The sequence below is a fragment of the Phasianus colchicus genome, chromosome 1 (genome assembly GCF_987193195.1).
Source record: "Phasianus colchicus chromosome 1, bPhaCol1.hap1.1, whole genome shotgun sequence".
NCBI classification, from domain to species: domain Eukaryota; kingdom Metazoa; phylum Chordata; class Aves; order Galliformes; family Phasianidae; genus Phasianus; species Phasianus colchicus.
The window spans coordinates 42,834,389-42,850,705 of NC_143436.1; the positions used below are offsets into that span (position 1 = coordinate 42,834,389).

Here is a 16,317-nt window from a genome sequence, read left to right on the forward strand (position 1 = left end):
CTGCTACAAAAGTTGAGTCAGGGAAGAAGGGATTCAATTAATTGAATTCTTCTCACCAGGTGTTCCCTGCAGCAGGGTTTTGAAATTTCTGCAGGTTTTCTGTCAATGAGGTATCTGTTTCATGGCACAGAGAGGCATAAAAGGTAGAAAAGGACAGAGGCACCCATCTCTGGATGTATTTCAAAGGAAACTTTCTATAGTGAGGAGAACATTAGTGCTAGCAGAATTCTACCAGAGTGCATTTCTGCTATATATGGCATGTGCATCCGTCCTTAAATGCATTCACAGAGACCAAAATGTTCTGCAGTGTAATATCTCCATTCAACAGATGGAGCATTTGTCTGTATCTGAGACAAATCATGCTACGAGCAGTGCCGCGATGGAGGCTGATGCTAGTCTTCAGTTTCTCATTTGCACACTCCACGTTAAAGGTTAACCTGCCCTACCATCTATTTCAGACCATTTCCGTGCCTTTTATTTTTTTTACGGCCGGTCTCTAGGAAGCAGAGGACACACCGGGACGGTCCGTGACAGCCCCCCGCTCCTGGCTGCCACCTCGCCCGTCCCGGGGCAGCGCCGTCCGCCCCGTGCTGCCCCCGCTTCGTTCCGCGGTGCCCCGCGGCTTTTGCGCTCGTGCGTTCCGGGCGCTGGCCGCAGAGCCCCCTCTTAGTGGGTTGTCTTACCAACGTTGTGAAATTCAAGCACTACACCTACACCTTAGAATAAACATCTTGAGGGAGCTTTTTCTCTCCTTGAAACAACAGCTGTTGTTTCTCTTTTCGAAAGGGGTAGTCTGGTTGTGGCGGACGTTAGTACTTCTTTGCTAACCTATGAAAAACCTTGATCAGGTGATTTTCCCGTTCTCTCTCGCTCTCACACAGACTTCATTTGTTTCTATCATCCGCTGTCTCCCCCCATGTTCCCCCAAGCTGCAGGGAAAACCAAACCAGACGACAAAGCGCATCCCGCGACGGCCGCACGAGGTGCTCGCGTCTCGTCGCAGCCCGTGACCCGGCGCATCGCACGCGCAGGTGTCCGAGAAACTGCGGAAACTTTTTCTTTTCATAAATAATTATCATATCTGCAGATGGGAACTTTTCGAGCTCGGCGGGCAGGTCGCTGCCGGGATACGAGCACTCGGGAGCGTGGGTGGGAGTGGGGATGCTGCGCGCCCCGCTGCGCGCCCCGCGGGGCTCCGCGTGCGTCAGGCGGGAGGTGGCGTCAGCGGCGGCGGGTGCGGAGCGGCGGAGGGGGGCAGCGGGAGCGGGGGGGAAAGAGGAGAGGGGAGGGGGGGACGAGGGGGAGGAGGGAGGGCTCTTCATCATGAGGCGATGGCGGCACCGCCGTGACATCACCCCGAGGCTTATATAGTTGGGGAAGGGTCCGGGTCCACCATCTGGTGCCTGCGGTCGCCCGCCAGTGTGCTTGCTGAGACGCGGAGCGGCGGAGCTCTCTCTGTGTGTGTGTCTGTCTCTCTCTCCGTCTCTCCCCAGGATTTATGGACTTTACTTTCTAGAGAGTGGCGCGGCAAGGATGAGAGCCCAGCTGGTGTGCGTGGTGCTGCTGGCCCTGGCCTCCTGCAGCCTCTGCTCAGGTAAGCCCCGCCGCGCCCTACGCCCCGAGCCTCCGTGCGGCGAGCAGCACCACGCGGCCGGCCGCTCCCGCAGCCTCGAGCGGGACCGAACGGGGCGGGGTGCGCTCGGTCTGACGCGGCTGTGCTCTGCGGGCGCCCCCGGCTCGCACAGAGTGGGCTCTGTCCAGCATCACATTTTCCATCGCTCCCGTAATTTACTCCCTATCTGCAAACCATTCCCCTCCGCAGCATCACTACCATGGTGGTTAGTGTAGAGCGATCATTGAGAAACGTCGATGTAGACTGTCCCGTTAATTATGTTGCTACATTTGTGATATTTGAATCCCAGGTATTTCCAAGCTATCATAAATACTGTGTTTTCTTCTTCCTTCTGTCAAAGTCCAATCAGCATGACTATATATGTACTGTAGTCACTTTTTAGTAGCTGAATTACCGTTTTAGGATTCTGGGGGAAAAAAAAAAAAAAAATCACTAGTAACTGTAATGACAAAAAATGCTGGTCACAAAGATGCTGATCACACAATAGGATGCTAGATGAAAGTGCATTTCTGCTCTAAGATCAGTTGCTTTAGAAACCTAAAAAATAGGCTTGTTTGGAAAGTGACATAGCTAAGTGTGTGTCATTTAGATCATCAGTTTGTGACTAAAAAAAAAAAAAATCGTTGCAATTAAACAGGTGTACAGTGACAGATGTGTAGTAGAATAGGCTTCAAAATCCAATCTCACTAGTGTACACATTACTGTTACTTGTAACTCCATGAAAGGTAAGGAGTAGGTTTACAAGTAGATTAATTTTTCAGCTTCAGTATCCAGGAGGATCCAGAATTCCTTGTTTTGGATGCAAGTTTCCAATATACATTCCCCCACAGAAGATAAACGTAACACACTTAAACTTGTATTTTGTCATGGCTTAAGCATAATCATTTTGTGTACTTTACAGACCTGGTGTTCTTAGGGACAGGGCTAAAAGTTTATTATTTTCTCTGCATATGTATGTAGCTTTTTAAGCAAAAACATGACTAATATTTTCTGTGAGACAATTTAAAATTCATAAACCACTAAAGGCAAAGATTCCAGTGGAAATTAAAATAGACTCGTATAAAAAAAGAAGCAGAATTGCATGTGTAACTAACATGATGGTTCATTTGCTTGAAAATTTGGAATTATATATAAATGAGAAATGTCACAGAGAAGTTTGAAAAGCCAAATGAATTTTTGCTAGTGTGGACAATTAAGTCATTAGGAAAATGGTCATTCTAGTTTTCTTTTGAAAATATTTGCTCTCGGGGGAAAGTGTGTTTTGATAGAAGACAACTATTTCTGTAGAATGTAAATATACAGAAAGAAGCTATATTTCCTATCAATAATAAGGTAAGCATACAAAAGACAGCAAAGTGTTTGGATTTTCCTCTGATATGAACAATAATCTGTAATCAGATTGCTCTCTTGAGTGTTTGATCTTTTTCTACTTTACCCATCATCTGTCTCTTTCACTCCTGAATTATCTGAATACGCTCCGTTTTCCTCCAGGCTTTGTTTCATTCTTCACTATACGAACAGCTTCCTAAGTAATATCCTCCAGATATTTTCTCATTAAAGATGTTTCTTAATACCCATCTATTCAGCAAGATTTCCACTTCTGCATCTGTCTTCCACCCTTGGTGGTGGGGAAACTATATTCTGTTCTATATAGCTTTAACAGGGTCCTAACCAGATGCGAGTCACAGAATTCACAGAATTCATTTCATTGCCCCAGAATACAACAAATTGTGATGCTGTCACACATGCACTATTCATCCCTTTGCAAGAGCTGTTACTATCAGTAGTCAAAATTCAGCTGAGGTGAACATGTGCTGCCAGCAGAAAGAACTTAATCACTGGTGAAGCTATTGAGAAACTAGGTAATGATGAATACAAGTAGTGCTGAAAGGACTGAAAGGCATTAGGCTATATAGAGAAGTTGCTAGTGACATGCTTCAGTGCTGCTATCCAGTCTTTATCGATATTTTAAGTAACAATTTTTAAGTAAAAACAACTAATGTAGTGTACTAGTAATACTAAGCCGAACATCAGCATCACTGCGGAGGAAGACTGACATAAGACACAGACATTTTTGGCGACTTCAGTACAAATGGGAAACAGTACAACTATGCAAAGTGATTGTTTAGTAAATAATATTCACTTCTATTAAAAGCTCCTTTTAGCAGAAGCACAACTGGTAGAAATGTCTGAGGAGACAAAGAACTTGGTGATGCTATCTTACCTTGCTTGTATTAGGAGATGCTAAGATTTTTCAGATATGAACGAAGCAAAATCCAAAAATGTTCCAGAAAGCTACTTCCTTAGCAAGTGGTAAGCATAAAGGTGGTTAAGAACTGAGACTTCTGGTCTCTCCTTTGCTGTACTGTACTGTTCTGTACTCAGGCACAGAACATGGTCACTCTAATGACTAGGTGAATAGATGGCTATTGTGTGAGAGCAGACTGGATCAGAGACAGAGACAGTCTAATAGATCTGAGCATAGCCCTTCAGCAAAGAAATGTTCATAGAGTTTCCAGAGGAATGGCTTATGTCCAATAGACTGTAGTAGAGTGACTTTGCATTAATTTGCTGGTCACCATTTAAAAACACCTTGAAGATCCAAGTTGAGAATGTTTTCGATTGATCCCAAAAAACAGCAGCTAAGTAAATGTTAGTTAGTAGAGGTGATGAGTAGTAATTATGAAAATCAGACTGGTTTTGAATGAAGAAAATTACACCAGTTTTTGTACTGAAACGGCTGAAGATTAATGGGCCTGTCTAGGAGAGGACAGTGAATTCTTTCATTCAGTTCAATAAGCTTGATCATGCTTTGAAATGTAGTGAATATCCCTTTCAAAATAAAGTTTTGGTACCAAAAACATCCTCATAGTCCCATTAGAACACAATGCTGTGAATCCACTTTTATTACTGTTTTTTTTTTTTTTTTTTTTTTTTTTTTTTTTCCCCCCAAAAAACCTCATTTGTATACCTATACTTTGCTTGCTGAATTCAAATGTCCATGATTTATGATGAAATAATAAACATATGTTACTGGTTTATTCCCAGATTCAGAAGAGGAAATGAAAGCATTAGAAGCAGATTTATTGACCAATATGTATACATCAAAGGTAATTATTTTTCCTCTTTTAGCTGATGGTTAGAAAGCAAATGAATTCTCATTACAAACCTGAAAATCTTTATACAAAGTAATAATCTATGGTCCAGACCTGAAAGTTCAGTGCTAGACATCACTTTGGTGCAAGATTTTCTCAGTTCAAAGGAAATTTAAAGGTGTTGATGTGACACACACACACACAAAGTGTTCCTCACGTGTAACATTGATACTTTCATTAAACTGTCAAAAATGTGTAGAGGGATAAATTTATAAGAGGAAATGTGTTTCCAATAAGATTATGCCTGCTGAAAGTTAAATTAACCTTTAGTCAAATCTCTAAGTGAGATTTTTATGCGGAACTTTTTTTCTATGTGCATATAAAATTAAGACAGTCATAAAGCAAAATCTGTTAATACATATGCTGATTTTGGTTTAGGAATTTCATTATAATGTTAGTACAAGTACATGGGGACATGACTATGAAACTATTAATATGGTAAATGACATTTCCTTGACAAGTAGCCAGACTATGAATGATATACGTTATTTAAAAACAAGTAGACAAAAGTTCTGTTCCAAACTCATACTAACGTAGGTGAAGTAGCAAGTGTTGCACATATGTATCGAACAGACTGACAGACACTTTCTCAGCACTGTTATTTTCCACAAATGATCTAAGAAATGCCTAGTGTTTCTTCAGCAATATTTTGAAGAAAAAACTCTGAAACAAGATTCATAGGCTTAAAGCAGAATGATTTAACTCTACTCCTGGTGCTTGATTTCAATGAAAAATAAAATTACATTCTCCTGAAAATTTTCAAAAAAATAAAAATTCATAAGCCAGTGGCTAGTTGTAATAAAAGAAACAAAAAAACTGCCTGCAAGACTTATGTATATACTGTATTTTCTTATACGTGAGCTTCTTCACCATATCATTTGAATGAACCAGGATAAGAAATGAGGCTGGAAAACACATTGTTCTGATCTGGTCCAGCAGTTCTTTAGTTCCCACGTTCTTTACAGGCATGGTAGATCGCAAACAAACCTGTTTGCCACTGGTTTCTCTAAAGTAAAGAAAGATTTAATAGAGATTATTTCCCAGAGACAAATTTTAATGTTCTTTAAATAGTTCTTTCTTTGCCTGCCAAACCATAATATGCCCTGGGAGAAAACCCTGCAGCTATTCTATTGCTGCTACTGCTTAGAGTGGAACTGTGACTGTAAATGCCACTTCCATCTTTTTTTTTCTCTTTTACTGTAGAGTGCAATGTCAGGCAACTAAAAATGCCCATATACAGTGCACCTGTTGATAATACAAAGATGTTTGTTATATACTTTCACACATTGTAAGTTACATCATGTAACTTACTTTTTAATAGCTTTATGGCATATATACTGCAAGTGACATGACACGTGAAGTTGACAGAAAAAATAGATGATGGAGACATTCTAATTCTAAGTGATAGAATTTTAAATCACTATTTCAAATTAATTAGTATAAAATGTACTCTTTCTTGACAGTAAAGGCATAGTGGAACCACTAAAAAGGTGTATGAAACTACTTCTGTAAGAGATAGATCATTATTCCATTTGTTACTGAAATAATAAATTATTATTCTGATTTTTTTTTTTTTTTGTTGGCCTCTTCTAGTTTTTAGTCTTCATTAGAATAGAACCATGGTTCTAATTTGAAAGACTAGTTTTAGGATGGTATGTATGATAACTGACTGGCTTTGTGCCTGAGATTAGTCTCCAGTTGAGAGCAATTATCATTAAATTGTATTAATCATCTTTAACACTGACTTGGTAATCAACAGCAAGGGAAATCCAGCCAACTAAAACAGACTCAGTGGTTCTCATCAATAAAATGGAAGGAAAATAGAAGGAAAAAAAAATATGTTTATGAAAGCCCAGATCTAATGCTGTAAAATGCAGTAAAATCACTTATGTTTCTGGTATTTCACAGAAAAATTCTAGCTAAGTAGGTACTTGTGACGTATGGCATCAACTCTATGCAATATTATGGAAATATGCTTTTTTACCACATTCTTTTGACTTCACAGACTGTTGACAAGTGTCTACTGGTCTTTTGCAAACTAGTCTTTAAAGTCACCCATATGCTGAATACATCTCCATATTTAAAAAATTACATTCATGCTTTCATGAACTGCCTTCAACATTTAATATAGCTTATCATCTTTCCCTGCTGTTACACCTCAATGAACATACAGGGATCAAACAAGACCCTAAAAAACTTTATATATCTTTCTTCTAAGATAAAGTCCAAGGAGCCTTTTGGAAGATTTAGTAAGGTAATATAATCTGAAGTATCACAAATATGCAAATGATTACCTGCTGACTGTCTTTTGCATCAGAAAGATACATCTACTCCCAGCTTCTTAAGTGCTAACGTGAATCCACCATTTGCATGAAGACTGTCTTGAACTCAAACAAAATTGAAATGCTATTAGTTCAAGGAAAAAAAAAAGAGAGAGAAAAAATGTTTATTTGAAAGAATCATTATTACTAGGATAGCATTTGAGATCCCTACATACACAAATTTTTATGAAATCTTGAACCCTCTGAGCTTGAATGCCTGTTCCTAACTGTATGTGCCCAGAAAGTTTAGCCTTCATATCAGGCAGATGAGGCTGCAGCTGCCTAAGAGTTTCTAACTTCCTGACTCAGCTATTGCATGCAAGTCCTTACATTTATAAGCATTAGTATACGTCACAGAAAATCTTAGGCTGTAATTCACATGCTTAAAAGGCAGAAAATATTTTTGTTATCATTTCTACTGTTACATTCTGAACAAAATTCAATTACTGTTCTGAAAAGGAACCATTGAAGCACCTATGTAGGGACAGTGCAGACCTACTGATATAATACATTTTATACTCCTGATACTTTCACATATTCCTCAGTGTATTACTGAAGTTATCTGGATACTTTGTGTGTTATTAACATTGCTGGAAAAAAGTGGTCTCCCTGTCATATTCTGTGTAGAGGAAGTAATTAAACAAAACTAAGGACAGTGAGGTACACCAGAAGAGGCACTGTAACAAGCCCTCAGTTCTCTGCACTGTATCTCAGGAATTCTGTAGGCTAAGTCCAGGTGTTTTACCTAGTTGTTCAGTACCTTGGATTTTCCTTGGTCATGAATCTTTTTCACCTGCTTTCACTAGATAAAGGCAAGATTATAATAAGCAGAGAACTAAATATTTGTATTTATTTTATTTTAATTAACATTTTGGAGGTATTCATTACAAAACAGAAACAGCAACAATTATATTAAAATGTTTGGGAGAATCATTCAACCATAAATAAAAAGGCATATATATTATCACTTGAGATTCTCTGTAGTTTTCACAGGAAAATGTACTGTCAGGGAGGGAAATATTCCCAAGCTTATTTCAGTTTCTTAGACAGTTTTGAGTTCATTTTCAATGTAAAAAGGTATGGGAAACCATATATCTGAGTCATATTTCAGAAGCATGTTCAACAGTGGAAATACATATATCATATTCACTTCATGAATTCTTCATCATTAATAATTTTTAATTGTGATTCATATGGCAGTCTCTTTTGTTCCACCAGATACCTCCCAGATTTTTTCAAGTTAATCTTCAAAACAATTTAGTCCTTCTTGGCAGATACAATTTCTTTGATCTCTCATGTAGGTGTTTTTCCAAAACATATCTTGAGCAACTGTAGTTGGTATTGCTTAGACCTCTGTGGAAAATATTTCACAGATTGAATATCTATCTGAACATTTGTGTTACAGTCATCTGAAACTGTATTTTTGTGGGGTTTTTTTGTTTGTTTGTTTTGCTTTTTGTTTATTTATTTACTTTTTGTTTATCTATTTACTTTTTCTAACATACCCTCTTCAGTGATTTTCCGTAACCTATAAAACAAAGCTGTGTGATTGTAATACTTGCTGTAATAGTGAAGTAGATTATAAGAAAGTAAGATGCTTACACTGTTCAGAAACTGGACGTGATCTAGAGAGGTCCATGTTTAGTTAAAAAATTATTTCACTCTTGACTGAAGTTCTTAATGCTTTATGGTCTTATTCTGGGAGCTGGCAGCAGTGTAAGTCAGAAGCATGCGTATCCAAGTGAAAATACTTTGAAGTGATGCATGTTATTAATGAGAATTAGACTCCCTTGACTAACAAAGTATGCTTGCATACAGCGCCGTAAGATTTTTTCTCTAACCTCATAAGTAGTAGCCAAGACCAATTGCACATAATGGAGACTGCAATTTAGGTATTTTGCTAATATAGAGAGAAATGTTCCTTAAAAAAGAAGACATACTTCAAGGTAACATGAAATAATAACTTCAGATCAAAAAGATTCTAAAAGTTAAGCAGGAAAGCATAACACATTTCTCTACTCCTTTTTTTTTTTTTCTTTTTTTTTTCCAGTCCTATCCATCAGCATAGTCTAGTTTTCAACTCTGAATTCTCACTTGCTCACACAGTACTGCTCTTGGATTTTATTCTTTATTGCAGTTTAGCTGGGGAAGCTCTATTTCGTATTTCTTTCATATACAAGTAGAAACAATTGTATTGGAAAAGGCTCCTCATTTAGCAAGAAAAGCTCTGTGTTTGCATTTCACAAATATTTTAAAACAGAGTAAAGATTTTGAAACTTCAGTGGACAGTTGCTTTTTGGCTAAATTAAGTTTTATTAATTAAATCAGGCATCCTGTAAAGATGCCAATTTTGTTTCGAACCTGCCACAACATTTTCAAATGATTAGACTAATGGGATGCCTGAGTGGAGAGCCCAGATGCGATAGAACATGAGCCCAAATTGAAAAATGTAGAACCTTCTGAATAAGAGATTAGTTTGCTTCTCAATAAATAAATAAATAAATAAATAAATAGGTACTGTTTGTTATCTAAGCCCTAATAGAAATCTAAGAACATAGCAGTTTTTACTAAAAAGGTTAAATTACTCTCATTTTGAAATTCATGCGTGTATTAGTTGTATACTGAACTAATGATTATGGTCAGAAGGGAATTTCTTGTAACTACTGTTATTAGTGGTGAGAACTTTTCTTGTTTTTTCTTCATTTATCTAAATTTTCTTTATTTTAGTTTAAAAAATAGTTGCAAATATGCACAAATCTTGCATATAATACCTCTTTGTTAGAAAATTTCCTTAAGCAAACAGCAGGTTGTGTGATTACTCAGTGTTCAGCTAGGTAAAAACTGCATTCACACACTTACTTAATGCTGTTGGTGAACAAAAGGCAACGCACGCAGGACAAAGAAACAACAACAGTTCATAGGTAGAGTATAATCCTAATATATGCCTCAAGGGCATTAATTGCCATTAATAAATAGGAATTTGCTATTTGACTTTTGATTGGAGATTGCTGTGTCACTGGTTCTACTTGAATGAAATTAATCTCTATATTCAGCTCTAAGAGGAATACAATTTAGAAGAAATAATGACTAGGGTAATAAATAGATAATAACCAAGGAAGTGGCAAAGACAACAGAGAAGGAAAACAGTGATTGAGGTAGGAATTAGGTTTTTCTAATGATAATTAAAGAAAACTACTTCAATATCTGTTTTAAAATAGTGCCATTAAAAAGCAAAAATTCTTCTTATCATTTTCTAAAGGTTTTAAAAATCAAATTGCTCCGAAATAATGTAAACTATTGGATAAAATTATGGTGATATTTCTCTTTTTATTTCTGTCTTTCTGTAACATCTCTGAGTTGTTCCATTATGGACCACCCAAAGACAGCTGATCTCATGAGGTATTTCAGTCAAGTCACCAAATACACTTTTTGCACAGCTCTATTTTGCCTTTATTCCATCTTCATCCAAGCCCCTAGACCTATTCACATCACTTAACACTCATGACTTTCCAGTATCCAAAAACCCTGGGGCTTACAGATTCCACAACACTGGCTCCAGCTTCACCAGACAACTTGCCCTGAAGCAGGGACTCTGTTCCATTTCTTGGGGAATTTTGAAATGACTGTTATTTGTTCTGAACTGGGGAGGAGCATTTAGTTAACCACAGGCATCTAGCTTGGAATCTGGCACTGGAAATTTATCCACTGGGCCTGACTCACTGTCCTGATTTACACCTATGAATTTATATTATATTAATTTCCATATGTGTTTTTGTTTGCACCTGTGCAGAATGACTATGAAATGCTACCTTTCTGGTTTGGTAACAGTTTATTTTTCCATAGTGTATATCTACTTGGGGGGTAAGGCACTGGGGAAACACTCTTGGTGTTTTTAATAAAGGAGTTGTCCTAATTTCAGTGCTCTAATTATTGTCTTAAAGCTTGACAGATGAAAAGGACTTCAAACAAACAAACTTGTTCCTTCCAAAATGTTTAAATATCATGCATTACCACACAAAACAAAACAGAAGTTGCATTACATTACGTACCATCCATTTGTATTTTCAGATGAACAGAGCAAAACTTTCTTACTGGAAAGTGACCCTGCTAAATGTCTGCAATCTTATCAACAACATGAACAATCAGGTGGGAGAAACGGTAGAGGTAGATGATGAGGATCTCATTTCTGGAAGACAGTTCCCTGCTGCTCTGGATGGCTTCAGCTTGGAAGCAATGCTGACAGTATATCAACTCCAAAAAGTTTGCCACAGCAGAGCCTTTCAGCACTGGGAGGTAAAATGAAGTGTCACAAATGCATGTTTCAATGACTGTTACACTTTCAAGCTCTGTATGTTGTCACAATGGTCTTTTATATTTCAGATCCCAAGTATTCCTCCAGATCTTAGGTGCTCTTGGCTTAAATCACTCCATCACATTGTCTAAACTATCCTATGTTTTTGCTATTTTCTAATATTTAATACTGATAATATGCCACTTAGTGAAAGAGTTGTGACTTAATATAGTTTCTGAAGAGCTGATTTTCTATTTTGGATAAAGACGTGTGGACAAATGTGAAATATCCTTAACTGCATAATTTCTCCACTCTTTGTCACTATTCCAAGGAATGAAATAAAATAATAATAATAATAATAATAATAATAATAATAATAATAATAATAATAATAATAAAAAGCACAAAATTAATATGTGCTTAACAGACATGAAATTACTGCAGATTTATTCAAGCTGTAAATTTACACAGAGTTTCTGAAGGGCACTAAGACAAACAGGATTAAAAATACATACATGCCCATGTATAGTTGTAATTTTATCAGGTACTCTGAACTTTTTATAATTGCTAGGAAACTAGTAGCAAGGGAACTCCTGATTTTCTGTCCCTCCAAACCTTAAGGTTGCTACTCCTAAATAGTAATTGTTTTGTGATCCATCCGTGATATGTACTTTAGTGTAACATTCACATAAACACACTGGACAGAATCTTCTCGTGCTGTAAAAAAAACCCAACAAAACAAATATATCTAAATATCAGTACCCGCTTTCCAGTAAACCCAGGTTCTTCAGCTATCACAGTTCATGAGCAATTATACTGAGTCCTGATCCCCTTTTGCCTGCTGAAGCAGAGCTATATGTTTGCTTAGGGTTCTCAGTCCATTTTACCATCTAGGATGACCCATAAAAAAGACTGCAGCATCTTTGAGAACCAGAATTTTCTGAGTATTCTTCATTGGTACATGTATTGTTGAAAAGGATCTACCATGGAATCAATCACATGCCATAGCTTGGCTTAATCATGGCTCCTTATTTTACAGTTGTATCACCTTTTGTGGTGGTTGCAAAGCTCCACTTCTAATAATACTGCATGTGAAATTTAAAGAGGATGCTTCTGTATCAACCTAGGAGCATGGTTATCCAGTGCAAAAATTTCTAAGGCACAATAGAAGAAGAAAGAATAGAGCTAGAGGGAGAAGAACTGAAGAAGACTTGAAATAAACACTTTATGTAATGAAACAAGTTCTTGCGATCTTACTCATCCAGGATTGACTCCAAACTCTGTTGAAATCAAAAGTTTTTTTCCATTTATATCAACAGGATTTAGATGAGCACTCATTTATTAAGTAATTAAGTGACTAACAGAATGTGATTGCTTAGGAAAATACTGAGGTGAATCTAAAATGTTTCTAGCTTAATGCCTTTCAGCCTGGCCATGGAAGAACATGGTAAAAGAATGGATGAAATCTTAATAGATAAAGCAAATATGAATCTGAAGAAAATACTTTAAAAACTATAAATAAAACTCAAATGCAGTTAAATAACATATTTTAATTGAAAAAAATTGGCTTTCTTGTACTTTATTTCCTTTCTTTTAGATTTTTTAACTGTAGAAATTCTGTGATAAAAATATTCCTCAAAATCTGAGGTAAGCAAGGAGTGGATGTTTTAGGAGGTTTTTAGGATAAATTAACCATTACTGAGTGACAATGATAAGGAAACTTTAAGTAATATTTAGCTCCAGAGTGACATACCAGCTTTCCTATAGCTAAAACCAATGGTCTTATTAGTTTCAGTGGAATTTAAATATTACTTCCATAGGACTCTACTTGTCTGTACCCTGATCTTATGGAAATGCCTGAGTTTGGGGCAAATAAAACTCTTGTGGAATTGATGATTTTCATTAGAAAAAAAAGCCATTATAATATCCTGTCTTTTCTTACATCCTACAGTTACTTCAGCAAGACGCTTTTGATCTAGAAAATTCAAGCCAAGAAAAGGAAATAATGAAAAGAAAAAATCCCTATATTCTGAAACGGCAACTACATGTGAACAAAGCCAGAAGACCATACATACTCAAGAGAAGTTCATATTACTGATGCAGCAGAGCAAAACAATGTGTATTTAGTTTATAGGTAACTGTGTGTTATAGTTATCTTATTTAACTTCAAAATCATAGCTGTGTGAAAATATAATATGGAAGATCATCAAGATGATAACATAACTGTGTCTTTTTTGCAATTGCTGTTACTTGATTGTGATTTTTTCCTATTTGAGATTAATTAGACCAATACATTTTCAAATAAATCTAGTTTCTAAGCATGATGTATTGTACACAATTGAGATTTCAACATCTTTCCAACAATATATCAGTCTTTTCCTATTTTAGAAAGTACACTGTCATACACTGAGAAAATGGATACCATCCATAAATCTTACTGAAATTCTTAAAAATTTCTTACTGAAACACCTCAAGCATGTATAGGCTTGCAGGTTTTATATGATACAGTAGTCCGACCTGCCACACTATTTTATATATTGTCTAGTTGAAAATATTAGGGAAAAGATCTAAATAAAGAAGGCAATATGATCCACTATTAAATGGTAATTTCAAAATTCATATTTAAAATGGCCTGCTTGTAAGTGAATTTAAGTGCTTGATTCCTAACTTGTCTCTGAAGAGCCATAATTTAAGAAAATACAGTAATGAGGCTTCAACAAAGTATGCTGCTGAGAGCAAAGGCAGATATGCTTCAGAATTGTGGATATCACTGGTTAAATAAGGAAAAGAGTTTAAATAATCAGTAAACTAATTTATGGTGTTTACGTAATATATGAGTGCTCAGGAAAAAAATAAAGGCAAAAAAATAAAACATGATTCATGCTCTTGTGGTGTTACTGGAAAATCAGTAGACTATATATCCAGTTATATGAGAAATTTTGGAAGAATATTTAAAAGAGGACTTTAAGTAAGAACAACTTAAATTTACTATTGAAATTCATTTCCCTTTCTTCCCTCTACAAATTCATAATGTCAACAAGTAGCTCCAGGAGTTAAAAATAGTGGAATTCCACAGACACAGGGAAGATTTCAGCATGAAAAGAGGTGTTTTCAACTTGTTAAGTACTCAAGAACCACTGAAAATTCACGCTTCATCCATCCTTAAGTGTCTGATCCTTATATCAAATTTGGGATCTCATGCTCCTGGATTTCAGCCTGGAAAAGAGTCTGAAAGAACTGAATGAAGCAAGAGTTAAATGAGAGAGACAGTCCATGATCCCTTCCTAAGGGAACCTTTGATTCTCAAACCAGGAGACAAAAAAGTGGGAATAGACATTGGTTTTGAAGTCTGACTGTTTTCTATTTGAGATATTTCCTCGTAATGTTCCAACAAATGGCCAGAAGAAATCACTCAAGGAATTACCATATCCTCTCATCCATCAGATTTTCTGTTAAGTACTGTTAAACATATAGAAGGATACACATGTGAAAACATACCCATACCAATAGTTATACCAATTTTGATACATGGAGAGGGATTTCATTTTTTTTTTTTTTTTTTTTTTTTAACTGTAAAAGGTATTTTCACTACTCCAATACTCTAATTCTGTTTTCTTATTGCAAATGTTACTAATCAGTTTATTTATTGAGTAGGCACTAAAAGCATGCATTCACAAGATATAACTGAGCATACACTAATTACTACAATAATCATAATTTGAAACAGCTAAATATTTAAGCACATTTTGTTTCAATGATTTAAATGCTTATGAATTTAAGAGCCTTGCTTAAATATGGTTCTAGTAGAGTAATACCCTTTTTTTTTTTTTTTTTTTTTTTTTTAATGAAACGGTTATAGAATTAGACTAGTGACAGGGTATGCTCTCAAGTGAAGAACATTCCTCTTTCTAAAAGCCGACAAGCTCTGTAGTTCCATCATGACAGCTTAGATTCCAAATTACCTGTTGATCTGAAGTAACAAGGCAGAATGGAACTTGTTCTAAAATTTAGAGCACAGGAAAAAAAAAAAGAAAAAGTTGCCAAGGTATTTTTTTCTGTGTATTCATTTTAAAAGCATTAAGAGTTTTAACAAGCATTATAAAGTAATGTGACTGTCATCTGAGAGAAAATGCTAGAATTTTCAGAAACAAAAACAAGCATCTGTGTTTCATTTTGCAGGTAATTTAGATACTCAGGGTGATGGCAGTGGATTTCCTAGGATGTTCTACCCGTCTAGTGGAAATAACCCTGTGACTGTGTGCTTGCTCCTTGCAAGTCACAGCAAACAGATTAGCCAGGTACTCTGGCTAAAAATGGCTTAAAATAACCCATTTACTTTCAGCACGCTGAATCCATGCAGGGTCAGCTATTATGTGTCACTGAGGGGGGCAGCTCTTAAAGCGTGACAGGGTAGCTTGTTAAATTGATCCCTAGCATTTGATAGAGGTGTTCAGGGATCTATGAGAGGAGTGTCATTCAGAATGAGAGGAAGTCCTAACTAGATGAGGATACAATATCCCTGACTGTAGGATGGTTAACAAAGATACAAAAGCTAGAGCTGACATTTTATGTTATTGGTCACTGGTGAAAAGCAAGCATTAAGATGTTAGAAAACACACTAAATCCTCATGGTTAAGTCAGATAAACAGAGATGTAAAGGCATGTTTTGGTTATCTGGGGGACTTTTATTTTCTTGAAATTTCATTTTACTTTTAGCTATTGCTACTTCCAGCTAACCTCACTGCTGTGGAATTGCAAACTTTCTTTAACCCTCCTTTTCAGATGATGCAAGCGAAAAACAAATAGGTAGGCAGGCATATTTGTTTCTGTTTCACTCATTATATCAATGTCAATGAGGCTCTCAGGATGTGAACGTTGGCCCTAGTTGTGTATTCTCTGTGAAAAGAGTGTTCTATT

At 36.5% G+C, this 16,317-nt stretch overlaps 1 protein-coding gene across 3 annotated transcripts; it reads left to right on the forward strand.

The window, feature by feature from the left end:
* The first annotated feature begins 877 nt into the window (after positions 1 to 877).
* NTS (neurotensin) lies at positions 878 to 13,940 on the forward strand. 3 transcript variants are annotated; one of them, XM_090134425.1, is made up of 5 exons: positions 878 to 1,031; positions 1,517 to 1,594; positions 4,682 to 4,743; positions 11,178 to 11,402; positions 13,352 to 13,928. In XM_090134425.1, the coding sequence occupies exons 1-5, from the start codon at positions 917 to 919 to the stop codon at positions 13,496 to 13,498; spliced, it is 627 nt and encodes a 208-aa protein (XP_089990551.1). In that variant the 5' UTR covers positions 878 to 916; the 3' UTR covers positions 13,499 to 13,928. The 3 variants fall into 3 exon arrangements, with proteins under 3 accessions (XP_089990551.1, XP_031445469.2, XP_089990552.1); XM_031589609.2 differs by lacking the exon at positions 878 to 1,031 and adding an exon at positions 1,070 to 1,115 and having other exon boundaries at positions 13,352 to 13,940; XM_090134426.1 differs by lacking the exon at positions 878 to 1,031 and adding an exon at positions 1,138 to 1,234 and having other exon boundaries at positions 13,352 to 13,929.
* The last annotated feature ends 2,377 nt before the right edge of the window (positions 13,941 to 16,317 follow it).

Bases quoted from the DNA above. Each gene is read 5' to 3' on its own strand.
- NTS (XM_090134425.1), top strand. From the start codon at position 917: ATGTTCCCCCAAGCTGCAGGGAAAACCAAACCAGACGACAAAGCGCAT. The intron at 1,032-1,516 runs GTGTCCGAGAAA...TTTACTTTCTAG, and splicing joins CCGGCGCATCGCACGCGCAG to AGAGTGGCGCGGCAAGGATG. The intron at 11,403-13,351 runs GTAAAATGAAGT...TACATCCTACAG, and splicing joins GAGCCTTTCAGCACTGGGAG to TTACTTCAGCAAGACGCTTT.